Raw genomic sequence first — 19,582 nt, forward strand, 5'->3', positions numbered from 1 at the left:
AAGAAGTCTAGTCACTACTTTTAAGCAGTGCTCAGAAGAAAAACAAGGTTTCTCATCAGACTGAGCTCTAGCAGCCCTGGCTGCCAGCATTCTGTTGAAGGAGTCCATTAGCAATTACAATAGTGATTCACATGCACAGGCCATCTAAGTAAGGCCACAATCTTGAGCTGGGGACAAGGGAGGGGACACTGTAGAACAAGGAACATTTGCTGTCAAGAGGGCATGTGACCTCAGGCAGGACCTGTTGTTCTCAAAATTATCCTGTACAGGACCATGATCTGACAAGAGATCTCTGAACCCATCCAAAAAATTGGTAAATGACTCAGTGGATGATAGTAGCAGCCAAGAGCAGCTACTTCAAACCCTAGTGAGAGTTCTGGAGACGTAAGTCTTCCAAGAATAGTTACTGTGATCTAGTGGAAAATAATTCAAACAGTACTATGAATAGAACTGGTCAGCTTTTGGGTAACTGAGTCTATGTGCCCATCGTAGGGAAAAGTGTAGCCTACAAATGCTGCCCAGTTGACCACAAGGACATGGGGGATGTCTCCAGAAGCTTCCTCAGAAACTTGGACAGGAATTTCTTTTAGGATGCCAGTTTATAAGGTGGCCTCGGTTAGTGAGACAGCTCAACAGTGAAAGGGCTTGTGGTGACAAACCTGAACCTGAGTTTACCAGCCCCCACCCCCACATCCCATTATGGAAGGACAGAACCAACTTTTCAAAGTTATCTACATATACATAGTGCACATACACATGCACACATAAAAACATTTAAAAGAAATAAGGAAGTTGGGCTTGTATATTTTGTTAGAAATGTCATCTTTCTGTTGATTTTTATTTCATAAGAATATTGATCTATAATGGTCTACATACTTGATAAGACCTTCCTTTTCTGCAGATACTACATTCAGGCTGCTGGAACCTTGATGATCCAACAGAGGGCAGCTCTAGCACTGTCTTTTAGCATGGTCTCTTTAAAGTCCCTACAAACTTTCACTAGTGCCTCTGGTTTCACAGTTGCAGGTATTCAGGGATTGGACACAGATGCACTGTGCTCCAAGAAGGAACATGGCTTTGCTACAGGAACCCACAGACATGTGCAGATGAAAGCAGATGGGAGGGGCCTCTGGAGACACAGTTCTCTCTTACTCATCCATCACCACGCCCTTCCACTTTCACATGCATTTCTGCTTATGGGCAGGTGTATACCCCCAAATGTCAGCGGTGGCCCTCCAGAGTGTATCTGTGCCCAGACACACGAGGAGTAGAAACAATCTGACAAGAAAATGCATGAGAAAAGCACTGTTCACTGACTCTGGTGCCTGGCATTTTCTGTGCTAAGCATAGGGCCTGGTTTGAATGAAATGGACAGGAAACCTCAGTGTAGCAGGGAAAACACATAGAGAGAGGGACAGCACTTCAGAGAACATTATATTGTGATTTAAATAGGCCAGTAGAGCTTGTCACTCATCTAACAGCTTCTCTCCACCACCCACTTGGAGCTCAAGGGGGAAGCCCTCAGGCTTATCTGCCTCTTCTCTGTACCCCTGTACACTCCGCCCATCTCATTTATGGGTTCTGCATGGAAATGGATGCAACTGCAGCTGGGCACTCTGAAGGCAGCAAGTGGCAGGAGATACTTCGGTGGTAAGGAAGAGACAAAGTCCACCTACAGGTTCACCCTGGGGCTGAAGCTCCACTTCATATTCCCTTCAAAGCACTTAACTGTTTCTTTTCTGTCCACTGCTTCATTAGTTTGTCTCTTTCTCCTCACTGCATCTGGCTTACTGTTATGCACAGAGTTACTCATCAGTATGTGCTGAGTCTAGAGAGGCTTGTGAGGAGCCTGATACGATCAGCAAAGGTGTGAGGACAGCAGGACTCAGAACCAAGAGGATCTGGTGACAGTGAATGTGGGAGAAAGTAAAAAAGGAACACCTCAGCTTTTTAAGGTTAAATGTGTAAGGAAAACTGCATGAAAACCACAGAGAAAGGTAACAGAGTTAATTCAGGATCTAGCAACTTTTGATGTGCTGAGAAAACAGCCAAGAAGAGTGAGGAGAGGGGAGATGGAGGAAAAATACCCCCATGAGGATATCAACAGTCAGTTAATGAGTGTCAATCAAAACTCTGAGTGAACTAGTACAAAAGCCCAGCCCAGCAGCTGTACCCTGTCTGCAGAAGGCAGTCTAGCCTATAAGATGTTGCCACGGGACTTGGTAAGCCTTTCAAGCTTCTACATATGAGCACAATGTTTAATACATAGAGTCATGTTTCACAAAGAACATAGTTTTACATAAAAGCAGGCAAAGAACAAAAGGCACGAGGAGGCAATTCTTCAGCAGGAAAACAAATAGTGTAACAAAAACAGAAAATGAATAAAGAAAACACAAGGTTTGGGATTGGGTCCTACATTATAGCCCCAGTTCACTAGGAACTCATGGCAACATTGTCTCACCTTGCTAAGTATTAGGATTATAGGTCTGTGATTTTTTTCCTTCCCTACACTGGGGACTAAACCCAGCATTTTACACATGCTAGTCAAGCATCTTACCACTGAGATACACCCCAACCCAATTTTAAAAGAAAAAAAAAATACTTCAGTTGTGCATCTAGAAAAACTAAGTGGATAGGTCAAAGTTCACAGAGTGACTAGAGAAGAAAGGCAAGCTGGGTGGGTTGGCACAGGTCTGTGATCTCAGTTACTCTGAGGGAGAAGGGTTATAGCCTTGGGACCTCCTAAGCTACCCACGGAATAAATAGAAGGCTAGCTTGGACAGTTTAGTGAGATCTTGTAACAGCAGTAGCTAAAGTCCCTAACTAACAACACAGAAATCACAGTGGGGCAGCTCAGTGCCAGGGAGGAGCTAAGACAGATGAGGCTGTTTATAGACAGACGGCACTTTATTCAGGCAGGTAAAGCAGGTACCTCCTCAGAGACTGTTGAACTGTACAGGATAAATTAGAATTGAATTGTGGAGACACTCCACTCCTGCAGGCCTTGCTGCTACACATACAAGGAGACCCTTCAAGGTAGACATTATAGCAGGGGTCTGGGCATGTTTCACTCAACTCTGCAGATGGGCTGTGCACATACACTTGGAGCTACCTGGAGGCTGTAGACATCCTGCACAGAGCACGAGTTAGACTTTATCAGAAGTTACCATGTGTTTCAGGATGAGGTGCAGTGTTAAGAAAATTATCTCAAAGAAAAAGTAAGCCTGTAGAATACAGGCACCTCTGAGCCTTCTGATGAGAATTCCCCAACTCCCTCAGGAGACCAGCTCGGGTCACATCTGGCTAAACTCGTCCCATGACCCCACATCAATACCCACGCTCTTCCCACTGCCTGGAATGTACTTCCTGTGCCTGTTTGTTCTGCAAATTCTAGTTTCTCTTTTAAGGCTTAGTTCACACATCATCTGGACTCCGATGTCTCCCCAGCGCCATAGGGAGCACAGAAACTTCTGTTTTCTTTTGACCCCGTTGGCAGGGTAACCTGGTGTCAGCAGCAAACCTTATTTAGTGGAGCTAAAATAGCACACCTGCACTGAAACCTATCAGCAATCCTAATAATTTCATTTTTAAAAGTGCAAACCAGTGTGCGTATGGTGGAGCGGCTTTCAGGATAAAAAAAGCTTAAGACATAGGTCAGGGCAACAATTGGTATACTCTTAAATTCATTCCCAAATTAAGCACCCAGATTAGGAGAATTAAATCACAACTACTACTGTGGAATTATTATTTTGTGGCATCACTTAAAATCAGGATAATTTTTCTCTAAAGGGATATAAAGTTCAAATTCATGCGATGAGGTGCCTTACAACTCGAGACAGTAAACCCCAATTCCACAAAGAAAACGCAGCAAGGCCTGGGGCACAGGACCCCAGGGCTCACTCCTTCTGCTCTGCATCTGCCTCAACTCTGCGAGGAGACACAAGTCTCACTCCCAAAATCTAAACTGGCATTTTTTTTTTTTTTTTTTTTAGTTTAAATGTATGTGATATGGTAGTAAAATCTGACCGAATAGAAAACATTTTATCTTTATTTCTCTGTAAATGTATTTATATTTTGTATAGAAATAAAATATCAATGCTTGACTCTGGGATTTTAATGGAGAATTATAGAATAATAACTGTACCATATACTAGTCTTCTCAGTAATTAAAACAAAAAATCACAATGAATTCTGAGGCATATATGGCCCCAAAGAATTGGACAAAACATTCAGAACAAGTCATAATTGTACAGGGTGGCTGTGAAAGCTGAAAGACTTTATACAGAAACATATAGAAAATGCCAATATTGTTATTGTTCGCTATCCTATTACTCACAGTTAACTTTGATAAGAACATGGGTTAAGAGATGACACACTGTCCTGAGGGGGCAGCCTTGAAATGTGGAATATGTGTACGTCTGAGGCTGAAACAGAAGTAAGATCCCGAGGGCTGACAATGGCTCAGCAAGTAAAAGTGCTTGCCTGCCTCCAAGACAGAGGACTTAAGGACATTCCCTTGAGGACATTCCCTGGTGGCATGATTCCTCCAGATTGTACTCTGACCTCCACACGCATGCCAGGGCACACTTCCCCCTTCCCACAAATAAATGCAATAAAAAAGAAATAAAAGCAAACACTGAAAAACAAAGCCTCTTCAATGCAATCTACTTCCTGGCTCCCATGTATGCACTGTTGGCTGTTCCCTGAATTGGCCCCAGAACTTCCCCAGGAATGTTTAAAATGCCTTTTAAAGCATGCTCCACCAGCCCAAAAGCAAAGTTTCAGTGTTTTCACTTCACTTCACAGCAGCCTTGCACTCAAACTGGTGGGGTGTGCTTTAACCTCTACAAACCAGTGTTAGACCAATCAGCTAGGATGCACGCTGAAGCTCTGGATTCAATGCTTAAGGCAGTGCAGACACATTCCTTTCCAAACAAAGAGAAAGCTATATACAATGAATAAAGTTAGAATCTGCAGAATACAGTTTGAAATCACTGCCTTACAATTATCATGGTTGACTGGACTGCTTCTTGCCTTAGACTTCAAGAAATTTAGGACCAGGATTGGATCTTGCCTTTTCTGTATCTTTTCTCTTAGCACAAAATGCAACACTAAGGTGGTGTCTTAGGGTTTCTATTTATATGATAAAACACCATGACCAAAAGCAACTTGGTGAGGAAAGGGTTTACTTCAGCTTGTAACTCTTAGGGCAGGCTCTATAACTGAAGGAATCAGGACAGGAACCATGGAAACAGGACCTGAGGGAGAGGCCATGGAGGAGTGCTATTTGTTCCCCATGGACTGCTTAGCCTGCTTTCTTATACCACCCAAGACCACCTGCTCAGGGATGGCACTGCTTCAAGTAAGCTGGGTCCACCCAAATCAATCATTAAGAAAATACACTACAGGGGTTGGGGATTTAGCTCAGTGGTAGAGCGCTTGCTTAGCAAGCGGAAGGCCCTGGGTTTGGTCCTCAGCTCCAGAAAAAAAAAAAAAAGAAAGAAAGAAAATACACTACAGAGTTGACTGCAGGCAAATTTTATGGAAAAGTTTTCTCAACTAAAAGTCTCTCTTCTCAAATAATTCTAGCCTGTGTCAAGTTGATATAAAACCAATCAATACAGGTGACATTGATGAATAGTGACTCAGTCAAAGCATAGGAGTCAAGGTTTGTATTCCCTAGGTAAAATGACTAAGAAAGAATTTATGGAAGCAGCAGGAACCCTGGTTTTTCTAGCCACATTTTTTCCTAGGGCTGTAGGGCAGGAGGACAAAATCTCAAAGGTCCCAATACTGAGGCAAGGGCACTTCACTCAAAAAGGATCAGACAGAGAGCTCTCTGGCCAGCAGGAGTTTCCTGAAAGACTATTCTTATCAAGGTCCAGATGCATCTGTCAGACACTGAAGCAGGGCCAGGAGGTAGAATAGGACTCACAGCCATGTGAGCACATGTCTACAACAAGTCTGAGGTGCAATGTTTTACCTTTATACTAACACTGAAGGTCTTTCTGTGTAAACAATGTGATAATGAAAAAACAAAAACAAACAAACCAGAGGGGGAGGGAGGGAGAGAGAGAGAGAGAGATCTGAGCCATAATATACTAAAAAATTTTGGAAACAGATTCCTAAAATATCATCAAAACCAACAAATAGCCTATTATGGCAAGTGTTTGGGACCAGATGTAAGGGAAGCCTTTGCTTTAGGAATGGAGTTCTGCAGTAGCGCAGGAGGTAGACATGGATGGGGCTGAGTGCTCTGCAGAGTGGTTACCAGGAATCGCTCTTCCTTTTCCAGCCAGCGCTGGTCTTCCTCCATTTCCTGCTGCTGTCGGATTAGCCGCTCTTCCATCAGGTGAGGAGGAAGCACCTGTCCCATCCCTCGAAGATCTAAAGCTGCTGAGTCCTGGAAGGGACATTATCAAGAGAAGCTTTAGTTTCCTGGGTCTGTTTCTCATGTTCCTACTTTGTACTGTCAGTCTTCTCATACTCCTGCCGCCTCTCTGAAGGCTGGAATTGACTATGTTTAATATTCATGTGTATGTTCTAAGACACAGTCCAATACACAAAACAATGCAATAGCACTTAGAATAAAAACAGGGAAGCAACTGGTTAGTAAGAAGAACAAGAGCCTTATGTAGTTGCATGTCAAAAGCCCTTGGAAGGCTAAGGCAGGAAGAACAGGCGTTCAAGGTCAGCCTGAACTCCATCAGACTGTTTCACAAAAACCACAAGAGGAACCAGTGAGATGGCTCAGTGAGTAAAGGAGCTTTCCTCCAATCTGGTGACCTGAGTTCAAATCTAGAACCTATATAAAGGTAAGAGAAGAGAATTAGTTCACACTGAGGATGTAGCTAAGTAGTTAAAAGCACTTACTAGTTGAGGGCTGGAGAGAGCGCTCAGTGGTTAAGAGCACTGACTGCTCTTCCAGAGGTCCTGAGTTTAAATCCCAGCAACCACATGGTGGCTCACAACCATCTGTAATAAGATCTGAAGGCAGCTACAGTGTACTTATATAGAATAAATAAACAAATCTTTTAAGCAGCATGAATCCCTATCTAGAATGTCATGGTAGGATAGATCTATAATCCAACACTCAGGAGATACAAGCAGGAGGATCAGTACAAGGTCATCCATGGCTATATAAGGAGTTGAAGGGAGAAGTCAATCTCATCAAAAACAACAACCATGTCTACTTCAAGGAAAAAATACAAATAGACAATTACAAATAATTCTCTTAAATTTTATTTTATATGAAAAGAGTGTTTTACTTGTATGTGTTTGTGTACCCCTTGTTTGTGGTGCCCAATGAAAGTCAGAAAAGGGAGTCAGATGCCCTAGAACTGAAGTTACAGATAATTGTTAGCTACCATGTAGGTGGTGAGAATCAAACCTGGATTCTTTAGGACAGCAATCAGTGCTCTTAACTGAGGAACCATCTCTCCAGCCCCTAGAGAAGTAGAGTACTATAAACAAGGTTCTTAGCTTCACCAGGAAATTTGCATATAAATGCACAGTTGAAAGAATATTAGTATTTCTTCTTAGCCTTATGAGCATGCAAATTACATCCATCTGAGAGTTCCACTTTTCAAACAAACTGAGTGAGACATGATTATGTCTGACATGATAATGTCCATAAGAATTCCTTTTTTTGGGGTTGGGGATTTAGCTCAGTGGTAGAGCGCTTGCTTAGCAAGCACAAGGCCCTGGGTTCGGTCCCCAGCTCCGAAAAAAAGAAAAAAAAAATTCCTTTTTTCATTTGGACAGTGCTGGGGATTTCACATGCTAGGACAGCTCTCTACTACAGAGTTCAATCTCTACTACAAAGTTAACCCAGTCCCTGGATTAAAAAAAACAAAAAACACACACTAGGAAAGATAGTGCACCTTAAGATTTTTGCTTTCTACATTTTGTTGTTATTATTAATATTATATGTGTGGCCATACATGAGGATGATGGTTAGATCAAAGTTTCCAGAAGTTGGTCCTCTCCTTCCATGGTGTATACTGGAGGCTAACTCAGGTTGTCAGGCTTGCTCTGATAAAAGTGCTTCTGAGATAAGGCCTGGTTATATAACCTAGGTTGGCCTGGAAGTTACAATCCTCCTGCCTCATCTGGAATTCTTGGTATGGACTGCTATAACTGGCTAAATAGGTTATCTAGATTTTACAATTAAATAATCACAACCAAGCAAGAATTATAAATAACAGATGACTTAAACCACACTTTGTCCATTAACTTACTATAGCCAAGAACATTTACCTCCACACTGGGCTGCCACATGGACATCTCCTGAGGTCTGTGATTCCACAATTCTGTCTGGTCCAGAAGAGATGCCTGACCTGGGTAAATGCTGCCAGCCATGGCTGGGATTCCATGGGAACCTGGGTAGCCAGAGATCTGCAAGTGATTCAGGAGGCAATGTAAGTTTCTGATAGAACAGAGCTTCTGCTAGATCAAAAAATCAAACAACTTCTATTAAAAACATGCATAGTTAGCAGAACGGGCCCCAGATCCAAGTCTGATTCTCTGAGCATGTCTATTCTCTGATTCGATAAAAGATCTTACAGATGTCATGGACACAACTAAAGACAAAATTATTTGAGTGGATCCAATGTAATTACCAGGTCCTCAAGTGCAGGTTGGAAGCAGAATACTGAGTAATGGTTAGAGAACCAACGCTGCCAACTTTGAACTTGGAATAAACATGGAAGGGAACCAGGAGCTCAGGCATGCAGGTAGCTGGCAAAGCACACAAATGGGCATCATCCTCCACAACCCGCCCCAACCCGCCCCGCCAAGGTTTTGTAGCCCTGGCTGTCCTGGAACTCACTCTGTAGATGAGACTGGAGTAGAGCTCAGAGATTCACCTGCCTCTGCTTCTCAAGTACTGGGACTAAAGGCGTGCATCATTATTTTTCCCCCCCCCTTTTTTTTTCCGGAGCTGAGAACCGAACCCAGGGCCTTGCGCTTACTAGGCAAACACTCTACCACTGAGCTAAATCCCCAACCCCGTGCATCACTATTGCACTGCTGAGTTTTGGCGTTTTTAAGATTAAAAATAAATTACTTTTATTAGTTTAAAGTTATGTGTGTGTCTCTCTCTGGGTGCCCATGCCCATGCCCACACAGGTAAGGGGCATCGGATCCTCCTGAAGTTGGAGCTACAGGCAGTTGTGAGCTGCCTGACACAGATGCTGGAAAATGAACTAGAGACTTCTGCAAGAATCTCGCCAGTCCAGAAATGAGCTCTAAAGAAACTTTCAGGAAAGGCCATTTTTGGCTTCTGAGAGAACTTGGGGATCTATTTTCCTTGTGAAGCAGTGTCTCCCAGAACATAGGCCTAATCCATCAGCCCTAAAACAGTTCCTAGTGATGGGAATCTTCGTGTTATATCCAGAGCCCAAAACTTACCCAGCACCCACTGTCCTAGACTACCACAGACATATGGCCTTTTGTTTTCAAGTCAGTGTGTACCTCCTCCCCTGGTATCCTAGTACCATCAGTTAAGAACCTTTTTTTTCTTTATTGGCCCAAGACTCTCAGTAACCCTATGGAATGTCCTTAGCAAACCTTGTCATGGTGAAAAAAACTGACCCTTCAAGCACACATCCCACTTCAATTACATCAAACTCTGTAAAAGGAAAAATACAAATATACCTCTGCTGGCCAGGTAATAGGGATCAGAAGGGTGACAGTCTGGATGGCTAGGATCACTAGCTGGGAAGTACACAAAGAATGGGAACTATGCATTTCTAGCAGGTATTGATTTATAGTTCAATGTTAGTGAATGTCTTTCCCTTGGACAGCTGCTTCAAACCCAGCACCCTCCTCACTCATCTGTAGGGCATTTATCTGCCTTCACTTATAGATGCAGTGCTTTGCTTTAAAAAAAAAAAAGATTAATTTGTTTGTTTGTTTAATGTCTGTCTTCAGCCAAACCAGAAGGCAGCATCGGATCCTGTTACAGAGGGTTGTGAGCCACCATGTAATTTCTGGGAACTGAACTCAGGACCTTTGGAAGAGCAGTCAGTGCTCTTAACCACTGTGCCACCTCTTTAGTCCCCCTCCTTTTGTTTTTGGTCTTCTGGAAGCCATAGAGTTCAGTCTTAGCTCTGCCTAGATATGTCTGTAGTTCCACCTTGTCCTTTAGAGGCAGGTGGGGAAGAATGGATCGAAGTATAGCCATAGGCACGGGCCTACCTGCTTTAAGACAAAACCGATGAACCTTGTGAGCCTGTGGGAGGTTGGAAGGGCATGGAGGTCAAGAGAACCACCTCCAAGGCAAAGACCAAGGTAGCCAGTTTCTTAGCTTCCACTCACCAAAGTAAGTAGACAAGCCAGAACACAGAAATGAACCCAAGGTTCTTCCTACCACACAAGTGTTGATGAGTCAAGCGGTATTTTCATACTTGTGACAATTTGTATACCTGATAGTGATTGGTCTGGACCATGTGCTGTGGGCTGGGATAAAATCCTTCACTGGACCTCGGGCTAGGATAACCAGGTCTGCTGGGCTGTGAACAAATCAACAGAGCATCATAAGGATGAGTCTTCCGAGTCTGAAAAACCAATGGCTCACAGCAAAGAAAATGCTAATACAACTCAGTTGAAAAGAATGAGCAAAGAAGTGAGATCTTCAGCAAAGAAAGATTCAACTACTGACACTTCCCCACAACTTACTTACCTGACAGTTAACTCAAAATGACACACAGCTTAAACATAAGAGGTCAAAGTATAACAATATTAGAAGAGAATAGGAGTTTATCTTTTAAATAACCTGGAGTGAGGCAATGTCTTCTTAACTACAATACCAAAACCTCAAAGGACAAAAGGGAACTCAAATATAAAATTTATATTATCAGAATAAAAAAAAAATCTTTGTGGGGGATGGGGATTTAGCTCAGTGGTAGAGCGCTTACCTAGGAAGCGCAAGGCCCTGGGTTCGGTCCCCAGCTCCGAAAAAAAGAACCAAAAAAAAAAAAAAAAAAAAATCTTTGTGTTAGAGATAACACCACAGGAGGAAGGCCAAGCTGAAAACTGAGAGGCTCTCAGAGCAACAAGAGTTCCCACAGGTGAGTGCTAAACTAACAAGCCATTTGACTAAGAAGTGGACAAAGCTTGCCACTGCCTCCTGAGAACTGGAATTAAAGGCATGCATCACCAAGTTCAAGGCCAGCCTGCACTACGGATGGAGTTCCAGGACAGCAAGAGCTACCCCAAAAAAACCTTGTTTTGAGGGGGAAAAAAAAGTGGCAACACAGAACAAACCAGGCTGGCCTAGGCTGTAAGACAAGATCTAAGGGTTAAGGACACGAGTAGACCCAAAGAGAATACAGACCGGGCAGAAAAAAGTGCTAGGCACCTTTGGGCAATTCCAAACCACAATGAGTGACTATATTATGAAATTAAAAAAACACAAAAATAAAAGTGAGGTCAGGAGGAATGAGCTCTGTGTACTGCTTCTGGGAATATAAAATGAAACAGCTGCTATGCAGAACAATATGCTGATCCCTGAGAAAACGAAACAGAATTACCACACAATTTAGCAAACCCACCAGAGAAATGAGGATGGAAGCCCACATAACAACACACACATGAATGTTCTTAAGAACACTGCTGGAGAGATGGCTCAGCACTGACTGCCCTTCCACAGGTCCTGAGTTTAAATCCCAGCAACCACATGGTGGCTCACAATCATCTGTAATGGAATCTTTCTGGTGTGTCTGACGACAGCTATGGTGTACTCATATAAATAAAATATAATTAAAAAAAAAACACATTGCTCCTGGCTGTGCATGCACAGTGAGTGGTAATGCATGCCTTTAATTCAGCACTTGGGAGGCAGAGACAGGGGGATCTCTGGTTTGCAGAGCAAGTTCCAGGTCAGCCAGGGCTACACAGAAAAACCCTGTCTTGTACCCCCCTCCTTTAATCCCCCCTCCCGCCACCAAAACTCCAATTCTCATAACAGTTAGAAAGGGTGAGCAATATCTGCCAACTGATGAGTGGATGAACAGAGTCAAATAGCCCAGGAAAGAGATAATTAAAAGGATGACGCAGTCATTAACTGTGTAGGATAGGTTTCGAAAGCCAAGAATGGGCAATACCCACATGGTAGCATCCACTCGCTTAAATCAGAGTGGTAAGTAATACACATGGGAAAACACACTTGTAGCTTATGCAGTTTATCCTGTACACACTAAATGGACCATTCTGCCAAAAATGTTGGAAAGTCATATCACCGCCCTGATCCTCCATTTTAAATAGGCTCAGAAAAGTCAGGTGCTACAAAAAGGCTCATACAACTGACAAGGGCAGAAACCCTAAATCTTTCTGCCATAATTCTACTCTGTTAACAAATACATTTATACCTCAACAAATAAAAAGGAATATCAAAGACATTAGCCTGAACAAGGCAAAACCTCTCCTAAACATCACACAGTGAGTCACATACTTTTACATTAGTTTTAGATTATTTTATGTGTATGGATACTTTGCCTGCATGTGTACCATGTTTGTGTCTGGTGTCCTTGTGGGTAACAAGGGGGGCATCAGATTCTCTGGGATTGGAGTTACTGATGGATATGAGCCTTGTAGGTGCTGAGAATCAAACCCTGGTCCTTTCAAAAAGCAACAAGTGCTCTAAACCTGAGCCATCTATCCAGCATGAGTCACATTCTCAAAGCAAGCAAGATGCTAGGGCAGCTCTGCTTCTGGACTCTGCCTAAACCAGTTCCCTTCTTATGCCCCGGCTTTGTTTCTGACTGTGCACAATGGATCAGCAGGATCTCTTTACTACGTCCTTCAAGGCCAACTTGGGTCATCATACAGCAAAATATATAAACGAGGGCATTTTGGCTGAATCTCCCTTGTAAAGATAAATAAAAAGGTGATGATCAAAGCTGGAGGTATGGAGTCAGCTGGTATGTCTTCTCTCAACAGTACGCAGGAGATTTTCTGATGACTACAATGGCTACCATAGAATGGAGGCCCAAGGAGTGATTCTGGGAAGTGAGACAGGACCAACTCCACTGTGCATACCAACACATGTACAGCTTGCATGGTTTATTAACTTTCTGGAACAGTGACTGTTTTAAAAAAAAAAAAAAACAGAACAGAACAAACTAACAAAATGAACCTCATACAGCCATTTGACTAGAAATCAAAGAATAGTTCTTTATGTGCTAGAGATGGAATCTGGGCCACACTTTTCAGGTAAATGCTCTACCACTGAGCTATAAATCCCCAGTCAGGAAAGCACTGTGCCCCTGAAAGTGTTTCAGCACAATCGTGAATACTGTTTCCTAATGCTACACTCCAATCACTAAATGAATTTTCTTAAAATCAAGGGCCAGTATGGAATCTTAACCTACTCACCAATGTGCTAATTAAAACTAATGACTCTGACCTGCATTTTTGTTGTTAATTTTTTTTGAGATAAGGTTTTGGTATGTAGCTCTATCAATGTCTTCAAACATGGTATCTTCTGCATTAGCCCCGGGATGTGGGATGGTAGGCAAGAGCCACATCTTGCTTCTATCTTGTACCTTAGATGGAGTATTTACCTATGTGTGATTCTGTCACATCCCACCATCATCTGGAGAGCACTAGTTCACTAAGGTATGCAGACCATCTCAGTATGATACATTCTAGAAGACAGGATGTACCTCTGTATGAAACACCATCCTCCAAGCAAACAGCACCCTTTTACGGACAGCTGTGACTGCTTGCAAGATCCCCTTAAGGTCCTGCTTGTTGATGTACCTTCGTATAATGGGTTCATTCCTGCTGTACCTTCCTGCCGGGTATCTATGATTCAGTGCAGCTGGACATGGCCTTGGCTGTGTTAGATGATAAAGTATGGAAAGTTAACTAAAGTTCACATAATACTGTGGAACTTGGCAGTTGGTGCAGCTATTTTGGGGCCACCCATGCTCCTATAGGCAGCCTCTCCCCATAATCAATGGGTAAGACCAATATATAACCTGGTCTAGCAAGCTGGACTTGGTCACTGAAGCCTTTTCTGAAGCGAACATATTTCTGTGTCCCAAGAGGTTAACAACACAACTAACAGTCACATGTTCATCCCGGAGTCTATCATGGTCAAGAATTTTTGTTTGAAAATTCAAGTCTTAGAAATGATTTTCACTGAAGGGAGGGCTTCCTTTTACTTTTTGAGAAAATGTCCATCAAATCCATTAATCTGAACAGCATATTTTTCTCGTGCACCCTGGACAGGCCTTCACTCAATACTGTACCACCTTTATCAGGGCCATTCTTCCATAAACTGTGAGTTTTTCATACGAGCATGGTGGTGGAGATATGGTGTTCACTGGTGAAGTTTAGTGACACTGACTGATCTTTGTTGACAATAGCCAACTCATGCAACTGTCAAAGCAAGAAAAGGAGAAATAAATAGTTCTTGGTGTGACTAGGAGCCCAGCTCTAATCTCACAGACCTATGTAATGGTCACACGAGTGTGTGAAGCTGGGTCCCAACAAAAGTGCAATGAACTGGATTGGGGGCATACGCTGGTCTATGCTTTGAACAAATTAATTGGGGGAGGGGGAATCCTGAAGAATGCCTCAGAATGTGAATTTGAAAACACTAGTGTGAAAACTGATCGTGCAAGAGAAGGATATTTAATTTACGAGCTAGTCTTCCTACTTGAAGCCCAAAAGAAGCCAAACCACCTCTAACATATGAGTTTAATTTAAAAAGTCTGTTAAAAGTGAAATTGTTTAAAAAAAAACAACAGATTATTAGTAAAAGTTAAAGATACACAGGCACTGGCAGTATAAGCTCTGTAGCTACTCTTTTTTTTTTTTTTTTTTTTTTTTTTTCCGGAGCTGGGGACCGAACTCAGGGCCTTGAGCTTGCTAGGCAAGTGCTCTACCACTGAGCTAAATCCCCAACCCTTCTGTAGCTACTCTTAACTTAGAGAAATGCCATCTAGTGTGTTTCCAACAATGTCTCCAAGAGGCAGGCATACTTAATATGAGGTTTAGAGGAAGGGAAGCATGTGCCCTGTCATTAGACTGACACCAGCTATGCTTTAGATGAAATGCCTTGCTGGACCCCAAGTCTGAGAAATAAGTATGAGATTTCTCTTGCTTCCCAATATGGAATTACTCTGTAGTTGTCACAGAACTAAAATAGGAAATCAGGAGGCTGAGGCAGGCGGTAAAAGACAAAAAGTCCCTTAACAAATTTGAAACAAAACAAAACAAAACAAAACAAAACCTCACAGACAAAAGGTAAATAGCTCACAGAGGGCCATAAGTCCTGGAATGAAGGGTTGGTGCCTTTTCTGTAGGTAAGGAAAGATTTTGTTTGTTGTTGTTCTTAAACTGGGAACAACATCTGGTTCTTCAATGCCTGTCTCAAAGTTCTGCTCCCTCAGGTGGTAGGTCTTGTGCTCTGTGAAGGGCTGGGTAGTCGAGGGTCCCTGCTTTGTAGCCTGAGTTGGATTATTTATTCAAGTTGGTGTATGAAGAGTCTATCCTGTCCAAAACCAAAAGGATGTAAAGACTTCTCCATGTGTGCAAAGTGACAAGGGCCATCTGTTGTCCCAAATCCACAACCACTGTCCAGCTGTTGTAAAAAAAGGGAACAGCTTTCCTGAACTAATTAGAGGAGAGAAAGAAACTGGAAGTAACAAGAGAAGGCCAGGTGCCTTCATGCTAGGCGTGACAAAGTCTTGAAAGCAAATGCTGTAACCTCTCCAACACCTAGCCATCAGCCAAAACCCAGAAAGCAGCACACAAAACTCCAGCAAAACCAAAGCAAAAGGAATATAAGTGGAGTGGAAGAAGTGTGCCTATTTCAAATACACCAAACTCTTAGTGCTTGTGGCCTAGTCTGGTGCTTTAGCCCTTACTGTTTGGGAGATCTCTAATTCTCTTGCCAACAAGAGAAAAAGACAAGTCCCACCTAAACCTCCTGGGAGCACCACGAGGAGAAAAGGGCAGTTTCACATCAGGTTCTCATAGCCGCTGGCTTCCTCAGCTTCTACAGGGTGAGCAGCACACTGGGCAATCTATAGAGAGGAGGGTGACTAAGTTACAGTTCCTACTCCGCCAGTGACTTGGGGGCTCATCACACAGACAACAGTGTATATACCCCCACGGACTGTAGAACTTAGTTCAAGAGGACCCACAAAGCTGGGGCAGGGACCTCAGCTACCTTGGGTGGTGCTTCATCAGACCCTCCAGAGTCCCAGGACACTGTTGCCTGTCTTCTGGATTCCATCCTCATCCGTTCTTCTTGCTGCACCTTCTCTTCCTCCAGGATTGTGCTGGAGAAAACAATACACTGTGTTAAGGGGAGCTGACAGCCAATCACCCACCCCACTTAGCTAAGGGGACAGCAGTTACTCCCAGTACAAGACAGGCACAGAGAAAGGAGCCTAAATAACACAGGTTTCCAGCCAATTCAAAAAGGATTCTAGAAAAGCCATGGTGCCGACCGGTAAGTCCACTTAAATATTAGACATAGGTAAGAAAGACGGATGGTAAGAAAAAGACTCTGGTGAAACAAAGGCCAGGCAAGATGAGCTGCATACACACTGGAATTTATTCTGTGCAGAATAGAAGGACCCTGAGAGATTTCCAAGCACTTCTCTATCAAGCAGCTACACGTCTCTCTCCGGCAGACTGCATGGAAGCCGACTCCCACACAGCTCCAACTCACCAGCACATGGTAATCAACTCGTAAAAGCCAAGAGCTCCCCACCAGCTCAGTCAATAGTATACTAACTTTTGCCTCAAAAAAAAACAAAAAAAAAAAAAACAAAAAAAAAAAAACCCAAAACAAAAACCAACAACAACAACAACAACAACAAAAACCAAATAAAATGGCAGCAGTACTTACAGGTGCTTCTAAAGCACTGCCTGTTCTAAACTGGAAATGCCCCACTTACCACCACCAGGCTGCACAGCGGCCTCCGTGGCAATGCGGGCGGCGTCTCAGTCCTGGCTGTGTGCCATCCTGTAAACGCCTCAGAATGCAGCCCAGGGAACGTGGCCAGCCCCCCTATTCCCTACCGCCTCCTTGGGGCTTGGTAAGTAGCAGGTCTCTGAAATCTTCGTCTTAACTGTGGCAGCAGTTGGTTCTTCCCTCCACGCCTGCAACCTGGAGTTCTAATAATGAGGCTCATTCACAGATTCTGGCCCTTGGCAGCCAGATGGAGTAAATAACCACCCAGAATTACTCAGGAAACAGTGACATCAGCTGCACAGACTCCTTCTAATCTGGGAATCTGCCTGACTGTTTAAAAAGACATTCCTGCCGGCTAGGGGCTGGAGCCTGCTCTTCTCAGTCACCTCCTGAATCAGGAACAGACAGACAAAATTGATTCCATAGCTGGCCTTGAGTCAGCAAGCGGTCACTGTAGATACTAAGGAATGTTTTCTCCTTAAAGGAAAATGGAATGTTCTCCTCAAAGAAAAGACCCACTGCCTCTTTAAAAAAATGTTCTAGTCATGAGGTCCATCCTTCCTCCGAGGAAGATTAGTTTCCTTTTGTATCAGTTAGGAAGAGCAGTAGAACAAACTCATATATATCAAATTACCTTGAAATTTAAAATTTTCTCAGCAGCACAGGATGGGGCTTGGTGGAAGAGCACTTGCCTACAAATGCGCAAGGTCCTGATTCAATCCTAAGCACAGAGAGCACTGAATCCCAAGAAGCTTTTAAAGTGGATAAAACTATGGCAGCTTCTCATCAAGAAATGTCTCTTGATGAGAAGAAATGCCAATGGCTACCTACACACAAAATCAAACTACAGCGTGAAGTATAAAAGGGCAGCCTTGTCTTGGCAAATTCACTTATACTCCTATCTCTAAGTCTGCAATCAACGTTCACAGGCCTGCTACACAGCCACACGTGCCTTTGAATGAACTGCCCAATACAGAACACCCATGATCTTAGCAAGAGCCACACAGTTCCCTAGTGGGAACATAAGCAGTTCAACCTAGGTTCCCAGATCACAGATACATTGCAACCCCAAGGGTAAGGGTGTATGAGCATAGGGACCTGGGTAGAAAAGGCCATTTTCTGGACAAGGGGGGCACTAGCCCGGGATCACAGCTGGTTAGTCATCAATAGCTGGTGGGTTACTTTCTTGGAGGAGGCCCAGTTTGAAACTGGGGAGAAGCACATTCTGGTAAGATCTCCAGAGCTCTGTTCTCTATCACCAACATCAGATAGCAGATCCTGACACTTTAAAAATTAAAACAAAAGCAAAAACCTGAAATGCCTGACAAAAATCAAGGTTAAGAAAAAAAAAACAAAACAAAAAAAAAAAAAAACAACCACCAAAAAGTAAAGTCCTTTCTTCTATTTCTTAAACCAAACTAAAATATAGGTAGATGAAAGAAGGCTAAGTAGGACCGTTTTTTCAAGCAATGGAAAGTTCCCATGGCCTATATTTTACATGCTCTATGAAATGGGTTACCTGATCTACTGCCCACCCAACTGCTGAGACCTCTGAGGTTCCCTTATTATAGATGTTCTCAGGCTCCAGCAGGCTAGCCTCTTCTGTCCACAGTTAAACTCCCTTTCTCTGATCACCCTGAAATTACTGCCCGAATCTTCCTTTCAGTGCGTAAGCGTATAGTGTAAGCTTCCTGCATTGTTCAGGAGTGGATCAAGTCCCTCTGACCAATAAAAGAGTATTTGCACACTGATAAGGCTCCAGTGAGTAATCAAGCAGGCCAGACTTTCATCTCAAAAAGTGCAAAGATAACTGAGAAGCTATTCTTTCCATTTCAACATTCATTCTCATACCAGATATAGAATGTCAAGTGCTCTTGAGAATCTATAACTTGTTGCTCAGAGAAACCAGGAATATAAATAAACCCTAAAGGTCTGTTTGACACTGGGTGGCTAGCCCACATATGGGGCCCCCAGAGTCACTTTCTGCAGCTGCTGAGAGTCAAAGCAGCAACAGAGGACGTGTAGGGTGATGGAGGTCAGACTGCTGCATATTTTCCCAAACTCACAATATTTTTAATAGTGATACATTCCACTGAAAAGCTTTTAGCTGCCTAATGTACATGGGCAATGATGGATGGAGGCTTACAAGTTGTTAATTCGAAAATGGATAGAACAAAACAAAACAAAACAAAATGGCTGAAACGTCATTTAGATAATTATGCCTGCTTATTTGTGGACCACAGCTAGGAAAAGAGTTCTGAAAGGGGAGAATTTTATTTAATATTAAATCTATTTCTTATTTTCTTCACTTGAGAAGAAAAAAGTCACCAAAGAGGTCAACTCACTGTCAAAACCATGGAGACTATGATAACTGCTCTGACTTCTTTTTTGGCCTCACAACCACATTGGTAATTCACAGGTAGTTCAACAATGAAGTAGTTGCTGGGCCCTTGTTTCCAGGACAAAATGCCAAGTCATCAGCCAAGGATGTTTCATAAATGCTTAAGGCTACTCAGTCTTGGGGAGTCTGGGGTTCAAAGTCCTTGGCTACTCCAAAGGAAAAGGCAATAGTGAGAGCTAATTCTCCCCAGCTAGCTGTTCCACCATTCTCAAGCGAGAAGAGCACCATGATGGAGAGACAGA

The 19,582-nt window shown here is 43.0% G+C and overlaps 1 protein-coding gene across 47 annotated transcripts in view; it reads right to left on the reverse strand.

Annotated features, from left to right (window-relative positions):
* Ptk2 (protein tyrosine kinase 2) overlaps positions 1 to 19,582 on the reverse strand; it is a 214,759-nt gene that overhangs the window by 18,405 nt on the left and 176,772 nt on the right. For 40 of the 47 annotated variants that reach the window (XR_015623825.1, XR_015623828.1, XR_015623815.1 and 37 more), the window contains 4 exon segments: positions 16,187 to 16,298; positions 10,428 to 10,514; positions 8,260 to 8,397; positions 6,272 to 6,403 (listed from right to left, as the gene is read on the reverse strand). Coding sequence is in view for 29 of the 47 variants with exons in the window: in NM_013081.2 (NP_037213.1) it covers positions 6,272 to 6,403; positions 8,260 to 8,397; positions 10,428 to 10,514; positions 16,187 to 16,298 (469 nt within the window). In the remaining 18 variants the exon portion in view is untranslated. 47 annotated transcript variants of the gene reach the window in all.

This window comes from Rattus norvegicus, chromosome 7 (assembly GCF_021556685.1).
Source record: "Rattus norvegicus strain SHRSP/BbbUtx chromosome 7, alternate assembly SHRSP_T2T, whole genome shotgun sequence".
Lineage (NCBI taxonomy): Eukaryota > Metazoa > Chordata > Mammalia > Rodentia > Muridae > Rattus > Rattus norvegicus.